General features: G+C 51.2%; 1 protein-coding gene across 3 annotated transcripts; it reads right to left on the bottom strand.

The window, feature by feature from the left end:
* Positions 1-1,202: 1,202 nt before the first annotated feature.
* LOC144595614 (uncharacterized) lies at positions 1,203-21,678 on the bottom strand. 3 transcript variants are annotated; one of them, XR_013547514.1, is made up of 4 exons: positions 21,619-21,678; positions 20,004-20,079; positions 16,865-17,123; positions 1,203-1,507 (listed from the first exon to the last, which is right to left on the bottom strand). XR_013547514.1 is itself a non-coding variant. In XM_078403197.1 (3 exons), the coding sequence occupies exon 3, from the start codon at positions 17,100-17,102 to the stop codon at positions 16,017-16,019; it is 1,086 nt and encodes a 361-aa protein (XP_078259323.1). In that variant the 5' UTR covers positions 17,103-17,123; positions 20,004-20,079; positions 21,619-21,678; the 3' UTR covers positions 15,982-16,016. The 3 variants fall into 3 exon arrangements, 1 of the variants encoding a protein (XP_078259323.1); XR_013547513.1 differs by lacking the exon at positions 1,203-1,507 and adding an exon at positions 5,171-5,590; XM_078403197.1 differs by lacking the exon at positions 1,203-1,507 and having other exon boundaries at positions 15,982-17,123.
* Between the last annotated feature and the right edge of the window lie 240 nt (positions 21,679-21,918).

Below are 21,918 nucleotides of genomic sequence, written 5' to 3'. Positions count from 1 at the left end.
ATTTTATTATTTAAGAGTAAATTGGATAGGTATATGGATAGGAGGGGATTGGAGGGTTATGGTCTGAGTGCAGGTAGATGAGACTAGGTCAGGGAGAATGGTCGGCGTGGACTGGTAGGGCCGGACAGGCCTGTTTCCATGCTGTAGTTGTTATATGTTATATGTTATATATGATATGGGGAGAAGGCTGGCACGAGTTACTGATTGTGGATGGTCAGCCATGATCACAATGAATGGCTGTGCTGGCTCGAAGGGCCAAATTGCCTCCTCCTGCACCTATTTTCTATGTTTCTAAAATGCTGGAGTAACTCAGTGGGTGAGGCAGCATCTCTGGAGAGAAGGAATTCTTTCTTCAGCATCCAGAGATGCTGCCTGTCCCACAGGCTGAGTTACCACAGCATTTTGTGTCTAACTTACACTGTGTAACAGTATGATGTTATGACATGACCCTTCTTCAGTTCACACAAAACGACTCATGCCTTCTTTGATGTATGAATAGAAAACATTTATGATTCTTAACCATCTGCTGCAGATGGTCCTCCCTGTGATGTGCATGAATTTTAAATCAGATTTTGCAATTGTGCCCCAGCAATTTAGCAGTACGATCAAAACTCCTCAAAAACCAGGCAGCATGTTTCTATTTAATAATTTAATCTTCTGTGGGTAATTCTTTCGATGGAGTCATCACCTCCCTGTCTTTTCATCAAGCATTCTTTCCACCTAGTTTACCGTTCTGTTTGCTCTCTCTTCCCCCCTCTCTCTCTTTCATCCCTGAAAGTGGCGTCACAGGTAGACAGGGAGTGTTATAGAGCAGAGGGATCTAGGGGTGCAGATACACTGTTCCATCAAAGTGGTCTCACAGGTAAACAGGGTGGTCTAGAAGGCTTTCATCAGTTAGCGTATAGAAGTTGGGAGGTCACGTTACAGTTGTACAAGACGTTGGTGAGGCCGCATTTAGAGTATTGCGTTCAGTTCAGTTCTCCCTTCTCTCCCTCCCCTCTCTCTCCTCCTCTCCCTCCCCCTCTTTCACCCTCTCCCCTCCCCTCTCCCTCTCCCCTCCACTTTCTCCCCCTCTCCCTCCCCCTCTTTCACCCTCTCTCCCCCTCTCTCTCCCCTCTCTCTCCCCCTCTCTCTCTCCCCTCTCTCTCACCCCCTCTCTCTCCCTCTCCCTCCCATCTCTCTCTCCCCCCTTATACCTACCCAACACCTTTGAGACTGTATCACAGTTCTGGCTGATCTCATGAATCCAGCGTTTTACATTCACGAATAATTCTGGATTAGTCACGTCATAAACAATTATTACACCGTGTGTATCATAAAATGCTGGAGTAACTCAGCAGGTCAGGCTGCATCTAGGAGAGAAGGAATGGGTGACGTTTCTGGTCGAGACCTTTCTTCAGACCCTTCTGCGCCTCCATCTTCGCCACAGCCACATCTGTTTTCTCGGGACTTGCCTGCGCCTCCATCTTCTTTTTGCCCCATAACACCGTGTGTGTTCCAGTAGCAACTGTGGGGAGAGAGAGAGACGGGGAGAGAGAGAGAGACGGAGGAGAGAGAGAGACGGGGAGAGAGACGGGGGAGGGAGAGACGGGGGAGAGAGAGACGGGGGAGAGAGAGACGGAGAGAGAGAGACGAGGGAGGGAGAGACATTGATTTCTCTAACTTCAGATAGCTCCTCTGTCCCTCTCTTTCCCCTCCCCTTCCCAGTTCTCCCACTGTCTTCCTCTCTCTAACTACATCCTTTCTTTGTCCCGCCCCCTCCCTTGACATCACCTGAAACGTCACCCATTCCTCCTGTCCTGAGATGCTGCCTGACCCACTGAGTTACTCCAGCATTTTGTGAGACACACGGTGTTATAATTGTTCATGACCTGACTAATCCAGAATTGTCGTGATACCCTTGACAGGAGAATGGGGTTGAGAGGGAAAGATAGGTCAGCCACGATTGAATGGCAGAGTGGACTCGATGGGCTGAATGGCCTAATATTGCTCCGATCTCTTCCGAACATGAATTAGTGTTGTGGATAAAATTCAGGGGACCTGTCATTCCAGCAGAACACCACTGGGTGGGAGTGTTGACCACAAAATAATTAAGGGGGGCACCATTAAATATTTAAAGGAGTGCTGTGATGTTTGATGGACCATGTATGTTTGTGCTGTGATGTTTGATAAACCCGTTGCTCCTCCCGTGCAGCAGGTGGCACTGCACAGGACAAAGGGAGATGTTTTGTACATAGTTATCTTGGCTGTACACAGTGTGTGAGTGTGCAATCAGATCGTGTGGTTGCAGTCTTTTTAGTTGTCTTGCTGCCAGCATTGAGTTAATGTAATAAAGACCTCTGTTGCACCTTGAAGACTCAAGTTTTATACAGACATAGAACAAGAACACAAAAGTGATGTCAGGAACGGGAGACTTCGGATTGTGTCCAAAGACCCAGATAAGGGCCTATTTTTCGATTAAAAAAAACCCATGTCTCGACAATTTGATAGTTTTGATCCCGAGTGAGAAAGGTTGTCGGTGTATTTAATGCGGGCTCTGTTTTATTTTGAAAGTATGGGAATTACGACTGACCTGAGGAAGAAGGCTGTCTTGTGTTCATCAAAGTCTCCAGAAACTTTTGCACTACTTCAAAATTAACTTACAGAAGAAGTAACTGAAGTTTCATATGCTGAAATCACAACGGCTTTGCAGCTGCATTACGAAGAAAGTCGAGATTTCCTTGCAGCTCGCCTCATTTCTACCGGTCGGTGCAACAGGAAGGGCAATCTATCACTGAATTTCTTGCCGAACTTCGCACCGAGGCAAAGGCAAGTGATTTTAAAGCTCAATGCTGTGAAAAGTGCCAAGACAATGCGTTGTGGGATAGACTGGTCATGGGCAGCAGGCACGCATTCATCCAGCAGGCGATTCTCAAGGAATCGGACGCTTCATTGAAGAATGTGCTGCAGTGTGCCAAGATGGCCGAGCTGCTAAGTAAAGAACTGCACACAATGGCCGGCGATACAGGGTCAAAGCTCCCTCAAGAGGTGCATACAGTTCATCAGACTTGTCCGCAACGTGTGCATACAGTTCGTCAGACTCGTCTGCAACGCCAGAAACCATTTGATCGACCCAGAGCAAATCCGGAGAAGGACGGACAGTTTCAGAAGAGCCGCTCCCCTGTGGAGGGAGGATGGAAACCCTGCTACCGGTGCGGCTCGACTGCTCATCATCACCGTGAGTGCCCGTATATCCAGTCCGTTTGTTACGTCTGTAATCGAAAAGGTCATCTCCAGGCAGTGTGTCAATCCGTAGGAAAGCGGAGAAAGGGCAAGAAAGCGCAAAACACAGTCAACCAAATCACAGAGACCATTTCTATTGTAGTGCTCGTAGTGTCCACGATCACCGACAAGCCGAGGATTTCGCTGCGGGTCTCGAACGTTGATCTACAGTTCCAGGTGGACACTGGTGCGGCTGTATCGCTGGTGGGTCAGGACATCTGGGAGAGGATCGGATCGCCGAAACTGAAACTGACCAAAATCTGCCTTTTCAGATACGGACGACAGGCCATTCCCACAAAAGGCAAATGCACTGTCGCCGTTTCCTGTAATGGTCTGACACAGATGTTGCCGCAGATCGTCGTTGGCAAAGAAGGTACATCCCTGTGCGCCATCGACTGGATCCGTGCTTTCAAGCTTGACATAAACGCCTTGATCTACGATGGATCAACTATGTCATTGTCATCTACCATGCAACATGGTCAGCAAGTGCCAGAACAACCTGCAGAAGGTTCTTGACCAGTTTCTAGCCGTTTTCGCACCTGGACTCGGGCATTGCACAAAGATGAAGGCATGGCTCATACTCAAAGACGATGCCGGCCCTGAGTTTTTCAAACCAAGACCAGATCCATTCAGTCAGATGGATGCCGTCGACAAGGAACTCAGCTGTCAGTCTGCAAAGGAGCACTCGGGTAATACGGCCACCGAAACAACAGCAGCAACACCAGCAAGCAAGCAGCAACCGCCTCTGGAAGCGGCTATGGCTTCAGGAGATCTATACAAGGTGGAGAAGATTGTTGACAAAAGGAAAAATAAAAAGGGGAGGTGGGAGTACCTTATACGATGGAAAGGCTATGGAAGTAATGAAGACACTTGGGAACCAGAGCATCACCTTCTTCACTGTGATTTATTGATGAGTTCAATAGACTCAACGCTTCCAAAGAAAAGCAAACTAATAATACTCTTCAGAAGCAAAAGCGGGGTTCAATGGCTCGAGATGGAAATCATGCTCTGGATATAACAAGAAAATCGTAGTTACGAAAACAGTGCATTATAGAACCACTGCAAGCGGAGTACAGATTATGTCTTACAGAAAGACTGATAACTGGTTTCAGAATGGCGATGCTAGATTGAGCAAAAATGCATTACAGTTTGACAATACCCCAAGGCGACTCATTCAGGAATAGAAACGTTCAAACTGGAAAGGGGGAGTGTGATGTTTGATGGACCGTGTGGGGTGGGAGGACCCGTTGCTCCTCCTGTGCAGCAAGTGGCACTGCAGAGGACAAAGGGAGATGTTTTGTACATAGTTATCTTGGCTGTACACAGTGTGTGATGTTCAGTCAGATCGTGTGGTTGCAGCCATTTAAGTTGTCTTGCTGCCAGCATTGAGTTAATGTAATAAAGGCCTCTGTTGTACCTTGAAGACTCTCAAGTTTTATACAGACATAGAACAAGAACATGAAAAGTGCACCATTAAATAGGAGAGAGAGAGAGAGAGAGAGAGAGAGAAGGGGGAGAGAGAGATAGAGAGGGGGAGAGCAGGGGCGGGGAAGAGCGGGAAGAGAGAAGGGGATAGAAAGGGAAAGTGGGAGAAGGGGAGGGAGGGAGGGAGGGAGGGAGAGAGAGAGGGAGGGAGGGAGTTCTCAGAACTTAATGAACTTATGTTCCCAGAAATTAATGAACTTATAAAGTTATAAACTTATAAATGTCTCGGTGCCACTGTCATAGTGGAGGGATTAAACTTGAATATTAACACAAATCAAAACACTCACCAACCATATGGAGTTTTAAAAACCATAAACGTTGATAAACCTATGTTACCACAATTGTCAAAGTAAGCTGATTAATCTAATAAATAACTTAACAAAAGGTCTTTCCATATTCAACATATTAAGCAAAAGTTTATTCAGAGCATATGCAACAGGGCAAGAGCATCTTGTGTTGTTGCTTCCAGGGAGTTCTGCACAAAGACACCAAGATCATCAAGATCACCAACAGAGCAAGAGCATCTTGTGTTGTTGCTTTCAGGGAGTTCTGCACAAAGACACCAAGATCCCTCTGGACATCGATGCTGTTCAGGGTCTTGCCACAAGCTGCAGGATGACAAGTCCCTGCTCAACACTCCCACCCAGTGGCGTCCCACCGCAATTACACGTCCTTTCGTTTTTGTGGTCACGGGGAGAACGTGCAAACTCCGTACAGACAGCACCTGTAGTCAGGATCGAACTGCCTGTCCCTACAACTCTCAGCAGCTTCTGCAGATGGGCCATACAAAGCATCTGTATCGGCACGCATCACAGCATGGTTTGGGAACAGCTCCATCCAAGACCTGCAAGAAATCGCAGCTCAGACCATCACGCAAACCATCGACTCCATCTTTACTTCACGTTGCCTCGGCAAGGCCAGCAGCATAATCAAAGACCAGTCTCACCCTCCTCCCTTCTCCCATCACCCTCCGGTCACTCCCTCCTCCCTTCTCCCATCGGGCAAGAGGTACAGAAGTGTACACTGGAATTTAGAAGGATGAGAGGGGATCTTACTGAAACAGATAAGATTATTAAAGGATTGGACATGGTAGAGGCAAGAAACATCTTCCCAATGTTGGGGGTATCCAGAACCAGGTGGCACAGTTTAAGAATAAGGGGTCGGCCATTTAGAACGGAGATGAGAAAAAACTTTTTCAGTCAGAGTTGTGAATCTGTGGAATTCTCTGCCTCAGAAGGCAGTGGAGGCCAATTCTCTGAATGCATTCAAGAGAGAGCTAGATAGAACTCTTAAGGATAGCGGAGTCAGGGGGTATGGGGAGAAGGCAGGAACGGGGTACTGATTGAGAATGATCAGCCATGAATGGTGGTGCTGGCTCGAAGGGCCGAATGGCCTCCTCCTGCACCTATTGTCTATTGTCTAAGTGTGAAAACACACACCTCCAGATTCAGGGACAGTTTCTTCCCGGCTGTTATCGGGCAACTGAACCGTCCTCTCACCAACTAGAGAGCGGTCCTGACCTCCCATCTACCTCATTGGAGACCCTCGGACTATCTTTAATCGGGCTTTATCTTGCACTAAACATTATTCCCTGTACCCTGTATCTGTATACTGTCGACGGCTCGATTGTAAACATGTAGTCTTTCCGCTGACTGGAGAGCGTGAAACATAAAAGCTTTTCACTACACCACGTGACAATAATCTAAACTAAACCTCTCAACCCCTCTCTCTCTTCCCCTCTCTGTCCCTCTCCCTCTCCCCTCACCTGCTCTCCTCACTCTCCCCCTCACCCTCACTCCCTCCCCCCTCACCTCTCCCTCCCTCCCCCCCTCACCCTCACCTCTCCCTCTCCCTCCCTCCCCCCTCACCTCTCCCTCCCTCCCCCCCTCACCTCTCCCTCCCCCCTCACCCTCACCTCTCCCTCCCTCCCCCCCTCACCCTCACCTCTCCCTCCCCCCTCACCTCTCTCCCTCCCTCCCCCTCACCCTCACCTCTCCCTCTCTTCCTCCCCCCTCACCCTCACCTCTCCCTCCCCCCTCACCTCTCCCTCTCTTCCTCCCCCCACACCCTCACCTCTCCCTCCCCCCTCCCCCCTCTCCCCCTCTCGCTGTCCCACTCCCCTCTATCTCCCTCCATCCCTCTCCCCTATCCTCTCCCTCCCTCCCTGCTCCTCTTCTCTCCCTCATCCCCTCCCCTCTTCTCTCCACTCCCCTCCCCTCAAATCCAGCACCAAATATAATTGTAATGTGGATGTGAGAGATTGCCTCCTCTCCTCTTCCTGCCCCTCCACTCTTTGCCTCTTCTCACTCCCCCTATCCTATCCTATCCTCTCCCTTCCTCCTCTCTTCCCATCATCTCTCCCCTCCTCCCTCTCCTATCCTCCTCCCCTCTCCATCTCTCCCTCCCCTCAAATCCCTCACCAAAGATAAATGTAATGTGGTGGAGATGAGAGATTGTCTCCTCTCCTCCCCTTCCCTCCTGCCCCCTCCTCTCCTTCCCTCCTGCCCCCTCCTCCCCTCCCCTTCCCTCCTGCCCCCTCCTCTCCTCCCCTCCCCTCCTGCCCCCTCCTCTCCTCCCCTTCTCTCCCCCCTCTTCTCTCCCCTCCCCTCCCCTCCACTCCCTCTCTCCTCTCCCCTCAAATCTAGCACCAAAGATAATTGTGATATGGTGGTGAGATTGTCTTTGCTCCTCTCCTCTCCCCACCCTTCCTCAACTCTCCTCTCCTCCCCTCCCCTCCTCAACGCTCCCCTCCTCCCCTCTCTTCTTCTCTCCTCTCCTATCCCCTCCCCTCACCTCCTCTCTGCTCCCTTCTCCTCCCCTCCTCCTCCCTTCCTCAACTCTCCTCTCCACTTCTGTCTCCTCCTCTCCCCTCATCTACTCCTCGCGTCTCCTCTCCTCTCCTCTCCTCTCCACTCATCTCCTCTTCTCTCCTCCCCTCCACTCAAATGCAGCACCAAAGATAATTGCAATTTGGCGGAGGTGGGAGATTGTCATCTCCACTCTCCTCTAGCCCCTCCCCTCTAGCCCCTCCCCTCTAGCCCCTCCCCTCCTCTCACCTTGTCACTCCTCTCCTCCCTCTCCACCCCTCTCGTCTCCCCTTCCCTCCACCCCTCTCCTCTTCCGCTCTCCATTCACCTCCTCTCCTCCCCTCATATCCTCCCTTCTACTCCCCTCCTCTCCTGACCACCCCTCTCTCCTCTCCTGCCCTCTTCCCTCCCCTCCTTTACTCCCTTGTCCTCCCCCTCCCCTCCCTCCCCCCCCTCCTCCCCTCTTCACTCCTCCCCTCCTTCACCCCTAAAGTCCAGCACCAAAGATGAATGTAATCTGGTAGAGTTGATTGTCCCCTCCTCCGCTATCTCCTCCTCTGCTATCTCCTCCCCACATCTCCTCTACTATCTCCTCTTGTCTCGTCTCCTCCCCATCTCTTCCCTCCCCTCAAATCCAACACCAAAGATTATTGTAATATGGTGAGATTGTCTCCTCTCCTCTCTCCTCCTCCGCTATCTCGTCTCATCTCCTCTCCTCCCCTCCCCTCCTCACCCCTGCTCCCCCTTCTTACTTCTCTCCTCCCCTCTCAACTCTCATGTCCTCACCTCCCCTTTACTCCCCTCCCCTGCATCCCCTGCCCCCCCCTCCTCTCCTCACCTCTCCCCTCCCCTAAAATCCAGCACCAAATATATTTGTAATATGGTGGAGATTCTTACCTCTCCTCCTCTCACCCTCTCCTCTCCTAATCTCTCCTACCCCCCCCCCCCCCAACACCAAAGATTATTGTAATATGGTAGAGGTGATGGTCCCCTCTCCTGTCCTCTCAACTATAGACAATAGGTGCAGGAGGTCATTTAACGTCTGAATATTGTGAAAAAATTAAGAGTTTTGAGTTGATTGGATTATTCCTTTCAATCAAACCTGCTTATATTGCTAGAACTGAAACATAAAAACATAGAAAAATACGTGCATGAGTAGGCCATTCGGCTCTTCGAGCCAGCACCACCATTCAATGTGATCATGGCTGATCATTCTCAATCAGTACCCCCGTTCCTGCCTTCTCCCCATACCCCCTGACTCCGCTATCCTTAAGAGCTCTATCTAGCTCTCTCTTGAATGCATTCAGAGAATTGGCCTCCACTGCCTTCTGAGGCAGAGAATTCCACTGGAGGAGATAAGGAGGAATTCCTTTAGTCAGAGGGTGGTGAATCTGTGGAATTCATTGCCACAGAAGGTTGTGGAGAACGTCAGTGAATATGTTTAAGGCAGAGATTGATAGATTCTAGTTTAGTACAGGTGTCGGGGGTTATGGGGAGGATGCAGGAGAATGGGATTGAGAGGGGAAGATATATCAGCCATGATTGAATGGAGTAGACTTGATGGGCCAAATGGCCTAATTCTGCTCCTATCACTTATGACCTCATGAGGAGGAAGTGTTGCTGCCAATACACCAACTGTGGTGTCACTGATGACGTGGAATTCCACAGATTCACAACTCTCTGACTGAAAAAGTTTTTCCTCATCTCAGTTCTAAATAGCCTACCCCTTATTCTTAAACTGTGTCCCCTTGTTCTGGACTCCCCAAACATTGGGAACTTGTTTCCTGCCTCTAACGTGTCCAACCCTTTAATAATCTTATATGTTTCAATAAGATCTCCGCTCATCCTTCTAAATTCCAGTGTATACAAGCCTAGTCGCTCCAGTCTTTCAACATATGAGAGTCCCGCCATTCCAGGAATTAACCTAGTAAACCTACGCTGCACACCCTCAATAGCAAGAATATCCTTCCTCAACACAGTACTCCAGGTGCGGTCTCACTAGGGCCCTGTACAACTGCAGAAAGACCTATTTTCTCCTATACTCAACTCCTCTTGTTATGAAGGCCAACATTTCATTGGCTTTCTTCACTGCCTGCTGTACCTGCATGCTTCCTTTCAGTGACTGATGCACTAGGACACCCAGAACTCGTTGTACGTCCCCTTTTCCTAACTTGACACCATTCAGATAATACTCTGCCTTCCTATTCTTACCACCAAAGTGGATAACCTCACACTTACCCATATTAAACTGCATCTGCCATGCATCCGCCCACTCACACAACCTGTCCAAGTCACCCTGCAACCTCATAGCATCTTCCTCAGTTCACCCTACCACCCAGCTTTGTATCATCTGCAAATTTACTAATGGTACTTTTAATCCCTTCATCCAAGTCATTAATGTATATTGTAAATAGCTGCAGTCCCAGCACCGAGCCTTGCGGTACCCCACTAGTTACTGCCTGCCATTCTGAAAGGGACCCATTTATCCCCATCTTTGCTTTCTGTCTGTCAACCAATTTTCTATCCATGTCAGTACCCTACCTCCAATACCTTCCTAATTTTGCCCACTAATCTCCTATGTGGAACCTTGTCGAAGGCTTTCTGAAAGTCGAGGTACACCACATCCACCGGCTCTCCCCTGTCAATTTTCATAGTTACATCCTCAAAGAATTCCAGAAGATTTGTCAAGCATGATTTCCCCTTCGTAAATCCATGCTGACTCGGAACAATCCTGTTACTACTATCCAAATGCTCCGCAATTTCGTCTTTTATAATTGACTCCAGCATCTTCCCCACCACTGATGTCAGACTAACTGATCTATAATTTCCCGTTTTCTCTCTCCCTCCTTTCTTAAAATGTGGGACAACATTAGCTACCCTCCAATCCACAGAAATTGATCCTGAATCTATAGAACATTGGAAAATGATCACCAATGCGTCCACAATTTCTAGCGCCACCTCTTTAAGTACTCTGGGATGCAGACCATCGGGGCATGGGGATTTATCAACCTTCAGTCCCATCAGTCTACCCAACACCATTTCCTGCCTAATGTGGATTTCCTCCGTCACCCTAGGATCTCTGCCCACGAGAACATCTGGGAGATTGCTTGTATCTTCCTTAGTGAAGACAGATCCAAAGTACCGGTTCAACCTCTCCCCACGTCCCCTCCCCTTCCCTGTGCCCCCCCTTTCCTCTTCTCCCCTACCATCCTCCACTCTCCCATCCTCTCCTCCTCCATCCTCACTTCTCCACACATCCCTTCTGCATCCCTCTTTTTCCCACTTCCCTCCTCTCTCCACCACTCCCTTTCCCACTCCTCACCCCTCCTCTCCAACCCTCATCCGTCTCTCCCCTCCCCTTGAATCCAGCACCAAAGATAATTGTAATATGGTGCAGGGAGGGAGGGAGAGAAAGGGAGAGGGGGGACAGAGAGGGGGAAGGAGGGTGGGAGGGAGGTAGAGAGAGGGGTTGGAAGAGACGGAGGAAGGGAGAGGGAGCGCGGGTGGGGGAGAGAGGGAGGGGGAAGGAGATGAAAGGAGGGAGAGAGGAAGAGGGAGGGATGGAGGGTTCAGAGTGTTGAAAAGGCCCTCTCCCCCATTCACCCTCTGCTCTTAGCGAGGCGTTTCTCACCTGGGGTTCCGAGAGAAATAGTGATCAATAGGCTAATCATCTGTAAATGCATTTCTGAGTCATATTTGTGTTTAATTTCATATTTGTAATTTTATTACACACGTACGGCATATTATTGGAAGATTCTTGGGTATTGTAAGTCTTCAACCTGTTATACCATTTAAAAGTATAATAATGATGGGGAATATATGTAGCGACATGTGTTGGCGGCAGTGTATCGGCCGTTAGTGGTCAGTGGCAGGACTGTATGTGACAGAGCTGTGTATCATCCAGTGCCTCACTGCGAGCAGGGCCTCCATCAGCCCTGTCTGAGCTTCCTGGTGTGTGGGTACAGCCCATCATTCACCACCTCACAGCCTCCATCAGCCCTGTCTGAGCTTCATGGTGTGTGGGTACAGCCCATCATTCACCACCTCACAGCCTCCATCAGCCCTGTCTGAGCTTCCTGGTGTGTGGGTACAGCCCATCATTCACCACCTCACAGCCTCCATCAGCCCTGTCTGAGCTTCATGGTGTGTGGGTACAGCCCATCATTCACCACCTCACAGCCTCCATCAGCCCTGTCTGAGCTTCCTGGTGTGTGGGTACAGCCCATCATTCACCACCTCACAGCCTCCATCAGCCCTGTCTGAGCTTCCTGGTGTGTGGGTACAGCCCATCATTCACGGCCTCCATCAGCCCTGTCTGAGCTTCCTGGTGTGTGGGTACAGCCCCTCATTCACCACCTCCATCAGCCCTGTCGGAGCTTCCTGGTGTGTGGGTACAGCCCATCACGGCCTCCATCAGCCCTGTCGGAGCTTCCTGGTGAGGGTACAGCCCATCATTCACCACCTCACGGCCTCCATCAGCCCTGTCGGAGCTTCCTGGTGTGTGGGTACAGCCCCTCATTCACCACCTCCATCAGCCCTGTCGGAGCTTCCTGGTGCGGGTACAGCCCATCATTCACCACCGTGAGGCCTCCATCAGCCCTGTCGGAGCTTCCTGGTGTGTGGGTACAGCCCCTCATTCACCACCTCCATCAGCCCTGTCGGAGCTTCCTGGTGCGGGTACAGCCCCTCATTCACCACCTCATTTAGTCATTTTTGCCCAACATTTAGGGATGTAAAATGAACTTTAAACTTTTAAGTATGTTTATGTTTATTTTTGTTAGTTTATAAAAAGTTTGTGTGTTGTTTTCTCTCTCTCCTCCAAGGTCAGTTCTGTTTGCCTTTATTTGCCTTATGAACTTTAAGTTTATGAATGAGAAGGAAAGAGATTAATAAAGATATATAATGATTTTTATGTCGGGGTTCCCTGAGAAATGAAAATTATTTCAAGGGCTCGGCAAGTGTAAAAAGGGTTAAAATGGTGGTGGTGGTTTAGAGGATTCAGCGACCACTGGTTGCGTTTGGAGGATCACGGTGTGCGCTGGGATGCGTTTAGAGGGTCCACATTTAGAGGGTCCACATTTAGAGGGTGTGTTTAGAGGATAGAGATGCCAGCTGGGGCACGTTTAGAGGCTCCAGCCGCCCATGGGATGCCCGTTGAGGGTCCAACCCCCCGCAGGTTCACATTTAGAGGGTACAAACGCCGTTGGGTGCATTTAGAGGCTCGCAAGGCCAGCTGGTTTGCATTTAGAGGCTGCAAACCCCTGCTGGGTTCAGTTGGGACAGGCCAAACGCCTCTGGGAACGTCTGAACGCCCGTGGGAAGCGATCTGAGTCCCAGAGCGCCATGAGACGGTCAGATATTCCCAACAGGTTTCGAGGCTTCTAATGTCCCCGGGGATGGGTCCAGAGTCCTCTAACTCTCGCAGCGTGGCTGAGAGGGCCCCAACTAGTTTACACCGCCCAAAAGCCACATTTGTGTTCACAGCCTCCTAACCAGTGTCCAGTGCACCGAACTGATGTAACACGGGGAGGTGCGCAAACTCTCCTTATACACTAATACACCCCTCACTCTCCCACCCCCCCTCTCTCACTCTTCCCTCTCTCCCTCCCTCCCCTTCCCTCGCTCCCGCTCGCTCTACCTCCCTCTCTCTTCCACCCTCTCCCTCCCTCCCTCTCCTCCCCTCCCCACTCCCCTCCCTCTACTCTCCCCTCTCCCCTTCTCTCCCCTCCCCTCTCCTCCCCTCTTTCCCAACCACCCTCTTTCTCCTCCCCTCCCTCTCTCTCCCCTTCTACCTCTCCCTCCGTCCCTCTCTCTCCCTCCTCCCCCCCTCTCTCTCCCTCCCTTCCTCTCGCTCCCCTGTCCCCCTCTCTCTCCCTCCCTCCCCCCTCTCTCCCTCCCTCCCTTCCTCTCTCTCTCTCTCTCTCTCTCTCTCTCGCCCTCCCTCCCTCCCTCACAGTAACTAACACACTTCAGGAACTCTGTTCCACACACGAGCTGTTCACTGATTCACCGTCTTCGATGCATTGATGCAGGGTCAGTTAATAAAGGCCCTCTTTCCCCCTCCCTCTCCCTGCCCCCTCTCCCCACACCATCACCAATTTACTAACAGTCCTGTGGTAAATAAAATTCTGTGGTAAACTAATTCTATGTAATGATTCTCCAAACCTGCATCATTTGTGTAGGAAGGAACTGCAGATGCCGGTTTAAACCGAAGATAGACACAAAGTGCTGGAGTAACTCAGCACGTCAGGCACCATCTCTGGAGAGAAGGAATGGGTGACATTTCGTGACGAGACCCTCCTTCAGACTGAGTCAGGGCGATATAGAGAGTTGTAGAACTAAGGGTGGCACGGTGGTGGAGACCCGGGCGATCGCTGGTTAGCGTGGAATCGGTGGGCCGAAGGGCCTGTTTCTGTGCTGTATCTCTAAACTAAATAGAGTGAACGGCCGATCGCTGGTCGGCATTTAATTTAAACTAACTAAATGAAAGAGATGCATAAAAGTAACGATGATAAAGCGTGGAAACTGGCCATTGTTAGCTGTCAGCTACATGCCTTTACTTTAGTTCAGTTTACAGATAAAGCGTGGAAACTGGCCATTGTTAGCTGTCAGCTACATGCCTTTACTTTAGTTCAGTTTACAGATAAAGCGTGGAAACAGGCCATTCGGCCCATCGAGTCCTTGCCGCCCAGCGATCCCCGCACATTAACACTATCCTACACCCACTAGGGACAATTTACATGAATGAGGGGAAGAATGATGGAGAGGGAGAAAGGGAAGGGAGGGTAGGAGGAAAGAAATGTGTGACTGTGGGGAGAGAGAGAGGGAGGGAATCTGAGAGAGGGAAGTAGGGGGTGAATGAGGGAAGAGAGGGAGTGAATTAGAGGAGGGAGGGAATGAGGGCAGGAGGAAAGAAGTGGGTGACTGAAGGGAGAGGGATGGAATCAGAGAGGGGATGAGGGAGGGGAGGGTGTAGGGGGTGAGTGAGGGAGGGGAGGGGTGAGTGAAGGAGGGGTGAATGAGGGAAGGGAGGGATGAATGAGAGAGGGGAGAGGAGGGGATGAGGGGAGGGGTGATTGAGGGGAGGGGAGAGAAGTGGATGAGGGGGGAGGGGGTGAATGAGGCGAGGGGGTGAATTAGGGAGGGGAGGAGGTGAATGGGGGAGGGGAGGGGGTGAATTGGGAGGGAATGAGGGGAGGGGAGGGGTGAGTGAGGGAGGGAGGGGGTGAGTGAGGGAGGGGTGAGTGAGGGAGGGAGGGGGTGAGTGAGGGAGGGGTGAGTGAGGGAGGGATGAGTGAGGGAGGGGAGAGTGAGGGAGGGATGAGTGAGGGAGGGGAGAGTGAGGGAGGGGTGAGTGAGGGAGGGAGGGGTGAGTGAGGGAGGGGAGAGTGAGGGAGGGGTGAGTGAGGGAGGGAGGGGTGAGTGAGGGAGGGAGGGGTGAGTGAGGGAGGGGAGGGGTGAGTGAGGGAGGGAAGGGGTGAGTGAGGGAGGGGTGAGTGAGGGAGGGATGAGTGAGTGAGGGAGGAGAGGGGTAGTGGGCTACAGGGCCCTGGTGCATGCTGGGGGTTGTAGTCCTATGAGGAGGAGCAGCCATTGGCCAGGAGGGGGAGCGGGGGGGGGGGGGGGGGTGGAAGAGAGGGAATTAGGAAAGGAGAGATAGAGAGAGAGAGAGAGAGAGAGGGGGAATGATGTTGGGGAAGGAGGGAATGAGGGAGAGAGGGAGGGGGGATGCGGGGTGGAGGGAGAAAGAAAGTGTGTGACTGAGGGGAGAGGAGGAGGGAGAATAAGGGGAGGAGGGAGGGGAGGGTGTGAATGAGGGGAGGGAGGGAGGAGAAGGGAAGGGAATGAGTGCAGGGATGGTGAATGAGTGCAGGGAGGGTAGAGGGGATGGTGGGTGTGAGGGGAGGGAGGGAGGGTGGAGAAGGGAAGGAGGGGGAGGGAGGGTGGAGGAATGAAGTGTGTGACTGAGGGGAGAGGGAGGGAAGGGTCTGGTCAGCTCGTGTGTGTAGGATAGTGTTAGTGTGCGGGGATCGATGGTTGTCACGGACTCGGTGGGCCGAAGGGCCTGTTGCCGTGCTGTATCTCTAAACTAACCTAAACTATGCGACACATACTAGGGACAATTTACATTCACACCAAAGACAATTAACCTGCAGACCTGGACATCTTTGGAGTGTGGGACGAAACTGGAGCCCCCACAGAAATGGCAGATGAAGTTTAACACAGAAATGTGACCTGTTGCATTTTGGAAAGTCTAACATGGGCAGGGCCTACACATTGAATAGTGGGGCTCTGGGGAGCGTTATGGAGCAGAGGCATCTAGGAGCGCAGGTAGTGTAGGAACCCCCCACTCTCCATTCCCTCTTCACCCCCCTATCTCCTCTCTCTCCCCCCTCCGCTCTCCCCCTCTCTATCTCTCTCTCTCCCTCTCTGTATCTTCGACCACCTTGCTTGTATCTATGTTCAGCATGGTCCATCTCTCTCCGTCTCTTCCTCCCTGTCTCCATCCCTCTCCCCCTCTCCCTCTGGCCAGTGGAGAGGTGTGTGGAGGGTGTGGGTGCGTTTGTGGTTGAGGAGGCTGGATGACTGTGCGAAGGCTTTGTGGCAAGTTGGGCAATGGTAGGGCTTCTCCCCAGTGTGGGTCCGGCGGTGGTTGAGGAGGGTGGATAACTGTGTGAAGGACCGCTGGCAGACGTGGCAGCGGTGAGGCTTGTGTCCAAGGTGGATGCGCTGGTGGTTGAGGAGGGTGGACAACTGTGTAAAGGACAGCGGGCACAGCGGGCAGGAGAAGGGCCGTTCCCCAGTGTGCGTGCGCCCGTGTTTCACTGCATCCGACGACTGGGCAAACTGCCGGTTACACACTGGGCACTGGTAGGACCGACGTGCCGATTTTGGGCAGCGATGCCTGGCGAGGCTGGCAGAAACCTCTGGGCATCGGGGTGGTGGCGTGGTGGAGGAAGAGGAGGGTGTTTGCGCCGGGCGGTGAGATTGCTGGCGATGTTGCAGCAATTTGGACGAGGTGGGGAAGGATTCGGCACACGCAGAGCATCGGTACGGTGTTTCCCCGTCGTGCGCCCGTCTGTGCATGGCGAGGGAGGAATCGTAGGCGAAACGCCGCGGGCACTGCGGGCACTGATATGGTCGGTCGCCAGCGTGGCCACGGCGGTGAGATGCCAGGCGAGACGGCTCGGCAAACGCCTCCTGGCACACGTCACAGAGGAACGGGCGGTCACCAGAATGGGTGGCGCGGTGCACCAGGAGGCGGGACGGTGTGGGGAAGGACAACGGGCAGTCGGGGCAAGGGTGGGCACCTCCATCACCGGCCGCAGGAGGGGCCGCTGGTTCACCGGCGATCGCCGAGCGCTGGCACAACCCCCTAGAGGTCGTTTCTCTCTTTGCCGATGGGCGTCTGGGCTGCCGTGCCCAGGATGGCTCTCCTTCCTCCTCCTCCTCCTCCAATCTCCCCGGCAGCTCATCTCTCTGCTCCTCCGCTGGGTCAACCTCCTGGAGACGCACATCTCCGGCCCCCTCCTCTCCTCCCCTCTCCATTACAGATGTTTGCAGATGTTTCTGTTGGGAGGTCATAGAAACATAGAAAATAGGTGCAGGAGGAGGCCATTCGGCCCTTCGGACCTCCTGAAAGGAGGCCATTCATTGTGATCATGGCTGATCATCCACAATCAATAACCCGTGCCTGTCTTCTCCCCATATCCCTTGATTCCACTAGCCCCTAGAGCTCTATCTATCTCTTTCTCTTAAATCCATCCAATGATTTGGCCTCCACTGCCCTCTGTGGCAGAGAATTCCACAAATTCATAACTCTCTGGGTGAAAAAGTTCCTTCTCACCTCAGTTTTAAATGGCCTTATAAAAGTTATGAAGAAAGAGTTGATATATATGCGACTCGACTAAGCAAACGGAAGTACTTGTTGAAGTAAACTCGACTAAGCATAAGGAAGTACTTGTTGAAGTAAATTCGCACATTAATTAATAATCAGCCCAAAAAAGGTGGTAATTGGCCTTTCTGCTGTGTTTTATATTTTAACCCCGTCTTAATTATCATATCATATCATATATATACAGCCGGAAACAGGCCTTTTCGGCCCTCCAAGTCCGTGCCGCCCAGTGATCCCCGTACATTAACACTATCCTACACCCACTAGGGACAATTTTTTTTACATTTACCCAGCCAATTAACCTACATACCTGTACGTCTTTGGAGTGTGGGAGGAAACCGAAGATCTCGGAGTAAACCCACGCAGGTCACGGGGAGAACGTACAAACTCCTTACAGTGCAGCACCCGTAGTCAGGATCGAACCCGAGTCTCCGGCGCTGCATTCGCTGTAAAGCAGCAACTCTACCGCTGCGCTACCGTGCCGCCCAATTAATTAATTAATTAATTAATATTGTTATATAATCTTGCACTTAAATTAGATATTTACTCATTACAGTTCCACCACTGATTTTCTGGCACTCTTGGTTCCAGAGCTTTGCTGGTTTATCCAGCCGGCCAAGGAAGTCGGCTATGGGGATAGATGTGCTGGCTCCAGCTGGGCTGGAGTTCCACAGCCCCGGCCGCAGGTTGCAAATTCAACCCACCGATCGGCCATGGAAGTGCTGATGAGGTTGAGATTGGCTGCCTTACCCAGCCAAGGCACCACATTTTCGGGGAAACTTCCAGGGCACGCGGGGATTTCTCGTGGAACCCCTAGCTAGCGACCTCTAGCGGCCGAATTGACAAATTGCAATTACTGACTTTTTTTCGGAAAATGTGAGGCGAAATCGGAATGATGGAAATGAAAGAAGAAAGTGGAAACTTTCCGCCAAATTCAGAAGGGTTGGGCGGGGTGGGTCATGTTACAGTTGCATAAGACATCGGTGTGGCCACATTTTTGGTTTCGTTTACAGATGGAGACATAGAGTGATATAGCGTGGAAACAGGCCTTTCCTTCGGCCCAACTTGCCCACACTAGCCAACATGCCCCATCTACACGAGTCCCACCTGCCCGTGTTTGGCCCATATCCTTCCAAACCTGTCCTATTCATGTACCTGTCCAAGTGTTGTGATAGTCCCAGCCTCAACTATTTCCTTCGGCAGCTCGTTCCATACATCCACCACCCTCTGTGAGGAAAAGTTGCCCCTCAGGTTCCTATTAAATCTTTCCTCCCCTCTCTCACCTTAAATCTATGTCCTCTGGTCCTCGATTCCCCTACTCTGGGCAAGAGACTGTGTACGTCAACCCGATCTATTCCTCTCACGTTTCACTCCCCCTCCTCTCCCTCTCTCTCTCCCTCACACACACACAAACACTCTCTCTCTCACACAGTCATAGAGAGATACAGTGTGGAAACAGGCCCTTCGGCCCTACTTGCCCACACCTGCCAATATGCCCCATCTACACTCGTCCTACCTGCCCGAGTTTGGCCCATATCCCTCCAAACCTGTCCTATCCATGTACCTGTCCAAATTTCTGTATCCCTTTGTTATAATCTTCTCCACAGCCAACAATGGACCATTGTGAGCTCCTTGGCCATGGGTGCCAGATCTGCCCTGTTCTGCACCACTTCACACCCTCTAGTTTCCCTCTCCTCCCGGCACTCAATTTGAAGAAGGGTCTCGACCCAAAACGTCACCCACCCATACCCTCCAGAGATACCGCCTGACCCACTGAGTTACTCCAGCACTTTGTGCCTATCTTACACAACTACAACAGGTAGTTTAATAATAGAAAAATAGGTGCACGAGGCCATTCGGCCCTTCGAGCGAGTACCGTCATCCATTGTGATCATGGCTGATCGTCCCCAATCAATAACCCGTGCCTGCCTTCACCCATGTCCCTTAATTCCACTAGCCCCTAGAGCTCTATCTAACTCTCTTTTAAATTCATCCAGTGATTTGGCTTCCACTGCCTTCTGTGGCAGAGAATTCCACAGATTCACAACTCTCTGGGTGGAAAAGGTTTTTTTTCCCATCTCAGTTTTAAATGCCCTCCCCTTTATTCTTAGACTGTGGCCCCTAGTTCTGGACTCCCCCAACATTGGGAACATTTTTCCTGCATCTAGCTTGTCCAGTCCTTTTACAATGTTACATGTTTCTATAAGATCCCCTTTCATCCTAAATTCCAGTGAATACAAGCCCTGTCTTTCCAATCTTTCCTCATATGACAGTCCCGCCATCCCGGGGATCAATGTAGTGAACCTACGCTGCACTGCCTTAATAGCAAGGATGTCCCTCCTCAAATTAGGAGACCAAAACTATACACAATACTCCAGGTGTGGTCTTACCAGGGCCCTGTACAACTGCAGAAGGACCTCTTTGCTCCTATACTCAATCCTCTCGCTATGAAGGCCAACATGCCATTAGTTTTCTTCACTGCCTGCTGTACCTACACGTTTACTTTCAGTGACTGGTGTACAAGGACACCCACTGGTGTATAATGTGAAAGATACCTTGTGAACGGCTTCAATCAAGACTCTTCACAGCATTGACGTACAGATTGCTTTTGTGTTTCAAGTCCACAGCTCCCTGAAAGTGAAAATGCAGAGTGGTAAGGAAGGCAAGAGTGGCATTTCCATACGATAGTGGTGTGCAAGAAGCTTTGCAGATGATTTTGTTGGGAAGTCATGTTGCAGTTCCATAAGACATTGGTGTGACCACCTTTAACGTTACTTGTCACTTATGAACCAGTCACAATGAAAGAATGGGTCGACGGGGCTTGTATTCATTGGAATTTGGAAGGGTGAGAGGGGGACCTTATAAAAACATACAAAATTCTTAAGGGATCGGACAGGCTGGATGCAGGAAACATGTTCCTGATGTTGGGGAGTCCAGAACCAGGGTCACACACAGTTAAAGAATAAGGCGTCGGCCATTTAGGACTGAGATGAGGAGAAACCTTTTTCACCCAGAGAGTTGTGAATCTGTGGGATTCTCTGCCACAGAAGGCAGTGGAGGCCAATTCACTGGATGTATTCAAGAGAGAGTTACATTTAGCTCTTGGGGCTAACGCAATCAAGGGATATGGGGAGAAGGCAGGAACGGAGTACTGATTTTGAATGATCAGCCGTGATCATATTGGATGGCGGTGCTGGCTCGAAGGGCTGAATGGTCTACTCCTGCACCTATTTTTTCTCTTTCTTAAAGGGATTAAGGATTAAGGCTTGTGGATTGAAGCGGGTGGCTCCCAACCTCTACACTCAATACACTAACTGGTTGCAGCGGTTGAGTTGCTGCCTCATGGCGCCAGAGGCCCGGGTTTGATCCCAACTACGGGTGCTGTCTGTACGGAGTTTGTACGTTCTCCCCGTGACCTGCGTGGGTTTTCCCCAGGTGCTCCGGTTTCCTCCTGCACTCCAAAGACGCGCGGGTTTACAGGTTAATTGGCATCGGTAAAGATTGTAAATTGTCCCCAGTGTGTGTGTAGAATAATGTTAGTGTGCAGGGATCGCTGGTCGGCACAGACTCAGTGGGCCGAAGGGCCTGTTTCCCCGCTGTATCTCCAAACTAAACAATACACTCTGCAACATTCCCAACCTTCCCACATTAAACTGCAATGTTCCCGGCCTTCCCACAACATTCACAGACGTCAGCACCATGCAAACCTCTGCACCACCGGTTGCAATGTTGCAAGCCCCATATAACGGGATGCAACGCTGCAAACCTCTGCATCACCGGTTGCAATGTTGCAAGCCCCATATAACGGGATGCAACGCTGCAAACGCCTGTATCCCGGGTTGCAACGCTGCAACATTGTAAAACGGGTTGCAACGCTGCAAACATCTGCATTACGGGATACAACGGTGCAAACGTCTGTACAACGTGATGCAACGCTGTAAACGTCTGCATTACGGGATGCAACGTTGCACCCTCGTGTAAAACGGGATGCAACATTGCAGACCTCTGCAGATAGAACGTTGCAACCCCCTGTCAGAGAGACACAACATTGCACAACGGGATGCAACTTCCCCAGCCTTCCCCTGCACGAATGCAACATCGCCGGCCTTCCCGTCCACGAATGCACGGTTCCCAGCCGCCATAACGAGATGCAAACTCCCCTCTACTGACCTCAGCTTCAGCCGCCGCCGCCCTCTTGTCTCTGCGGGCCCGGATTCCCAGACGGCAGCGCGGCAGATAGGGCGCTTTCCCACGTGCGCGGCACTCTGGGTAATAAGCCCGCCATTGCTCTCCTTTTCAATTGCATTGAATAGACTGAATGGTGTTAGCCAAGTAGGTGTACATATGCAAGGGATTTGCCTTGGGGCTTCGCCAGCAAGGCTAACATCATGATAAACAGTAGACAAATAGAATATAATACAGAATATAATACCTTTGCTAAGTACGTCGGAAAGAACTACAGATGCTGTT

Source organism: Rhinoraja longicauda, chromosome 7 (assembly GCF_053455715.1).
Source record: "Rhinoraja longicauda isolate Sanriku21f chromosome 7, sRhiLon1.1, whole genome shotgun sequence".
NCBI lineage: Eukaryota > Metazoa > Chordata > Chondrichthyes > Rajiformes > Arhynchobatidae > Rhinoraja > Rhinoraja longicauda.
Note: the sequence above shows the minus strand (reverse complement) of the source record. Positions and strands in the feature narration are given on the sequence as shown.

Bases quoted from the DNA above. Each gene is read 5' to 3' on its own strand.
- LOC144595614 (XM_078403197.1), bottom strand. From the start codon at position 17,102: ATGGAGAGGGGAGGAGAGGAGGGGGCCGGAGATGTGCGTCTCCAGGAG.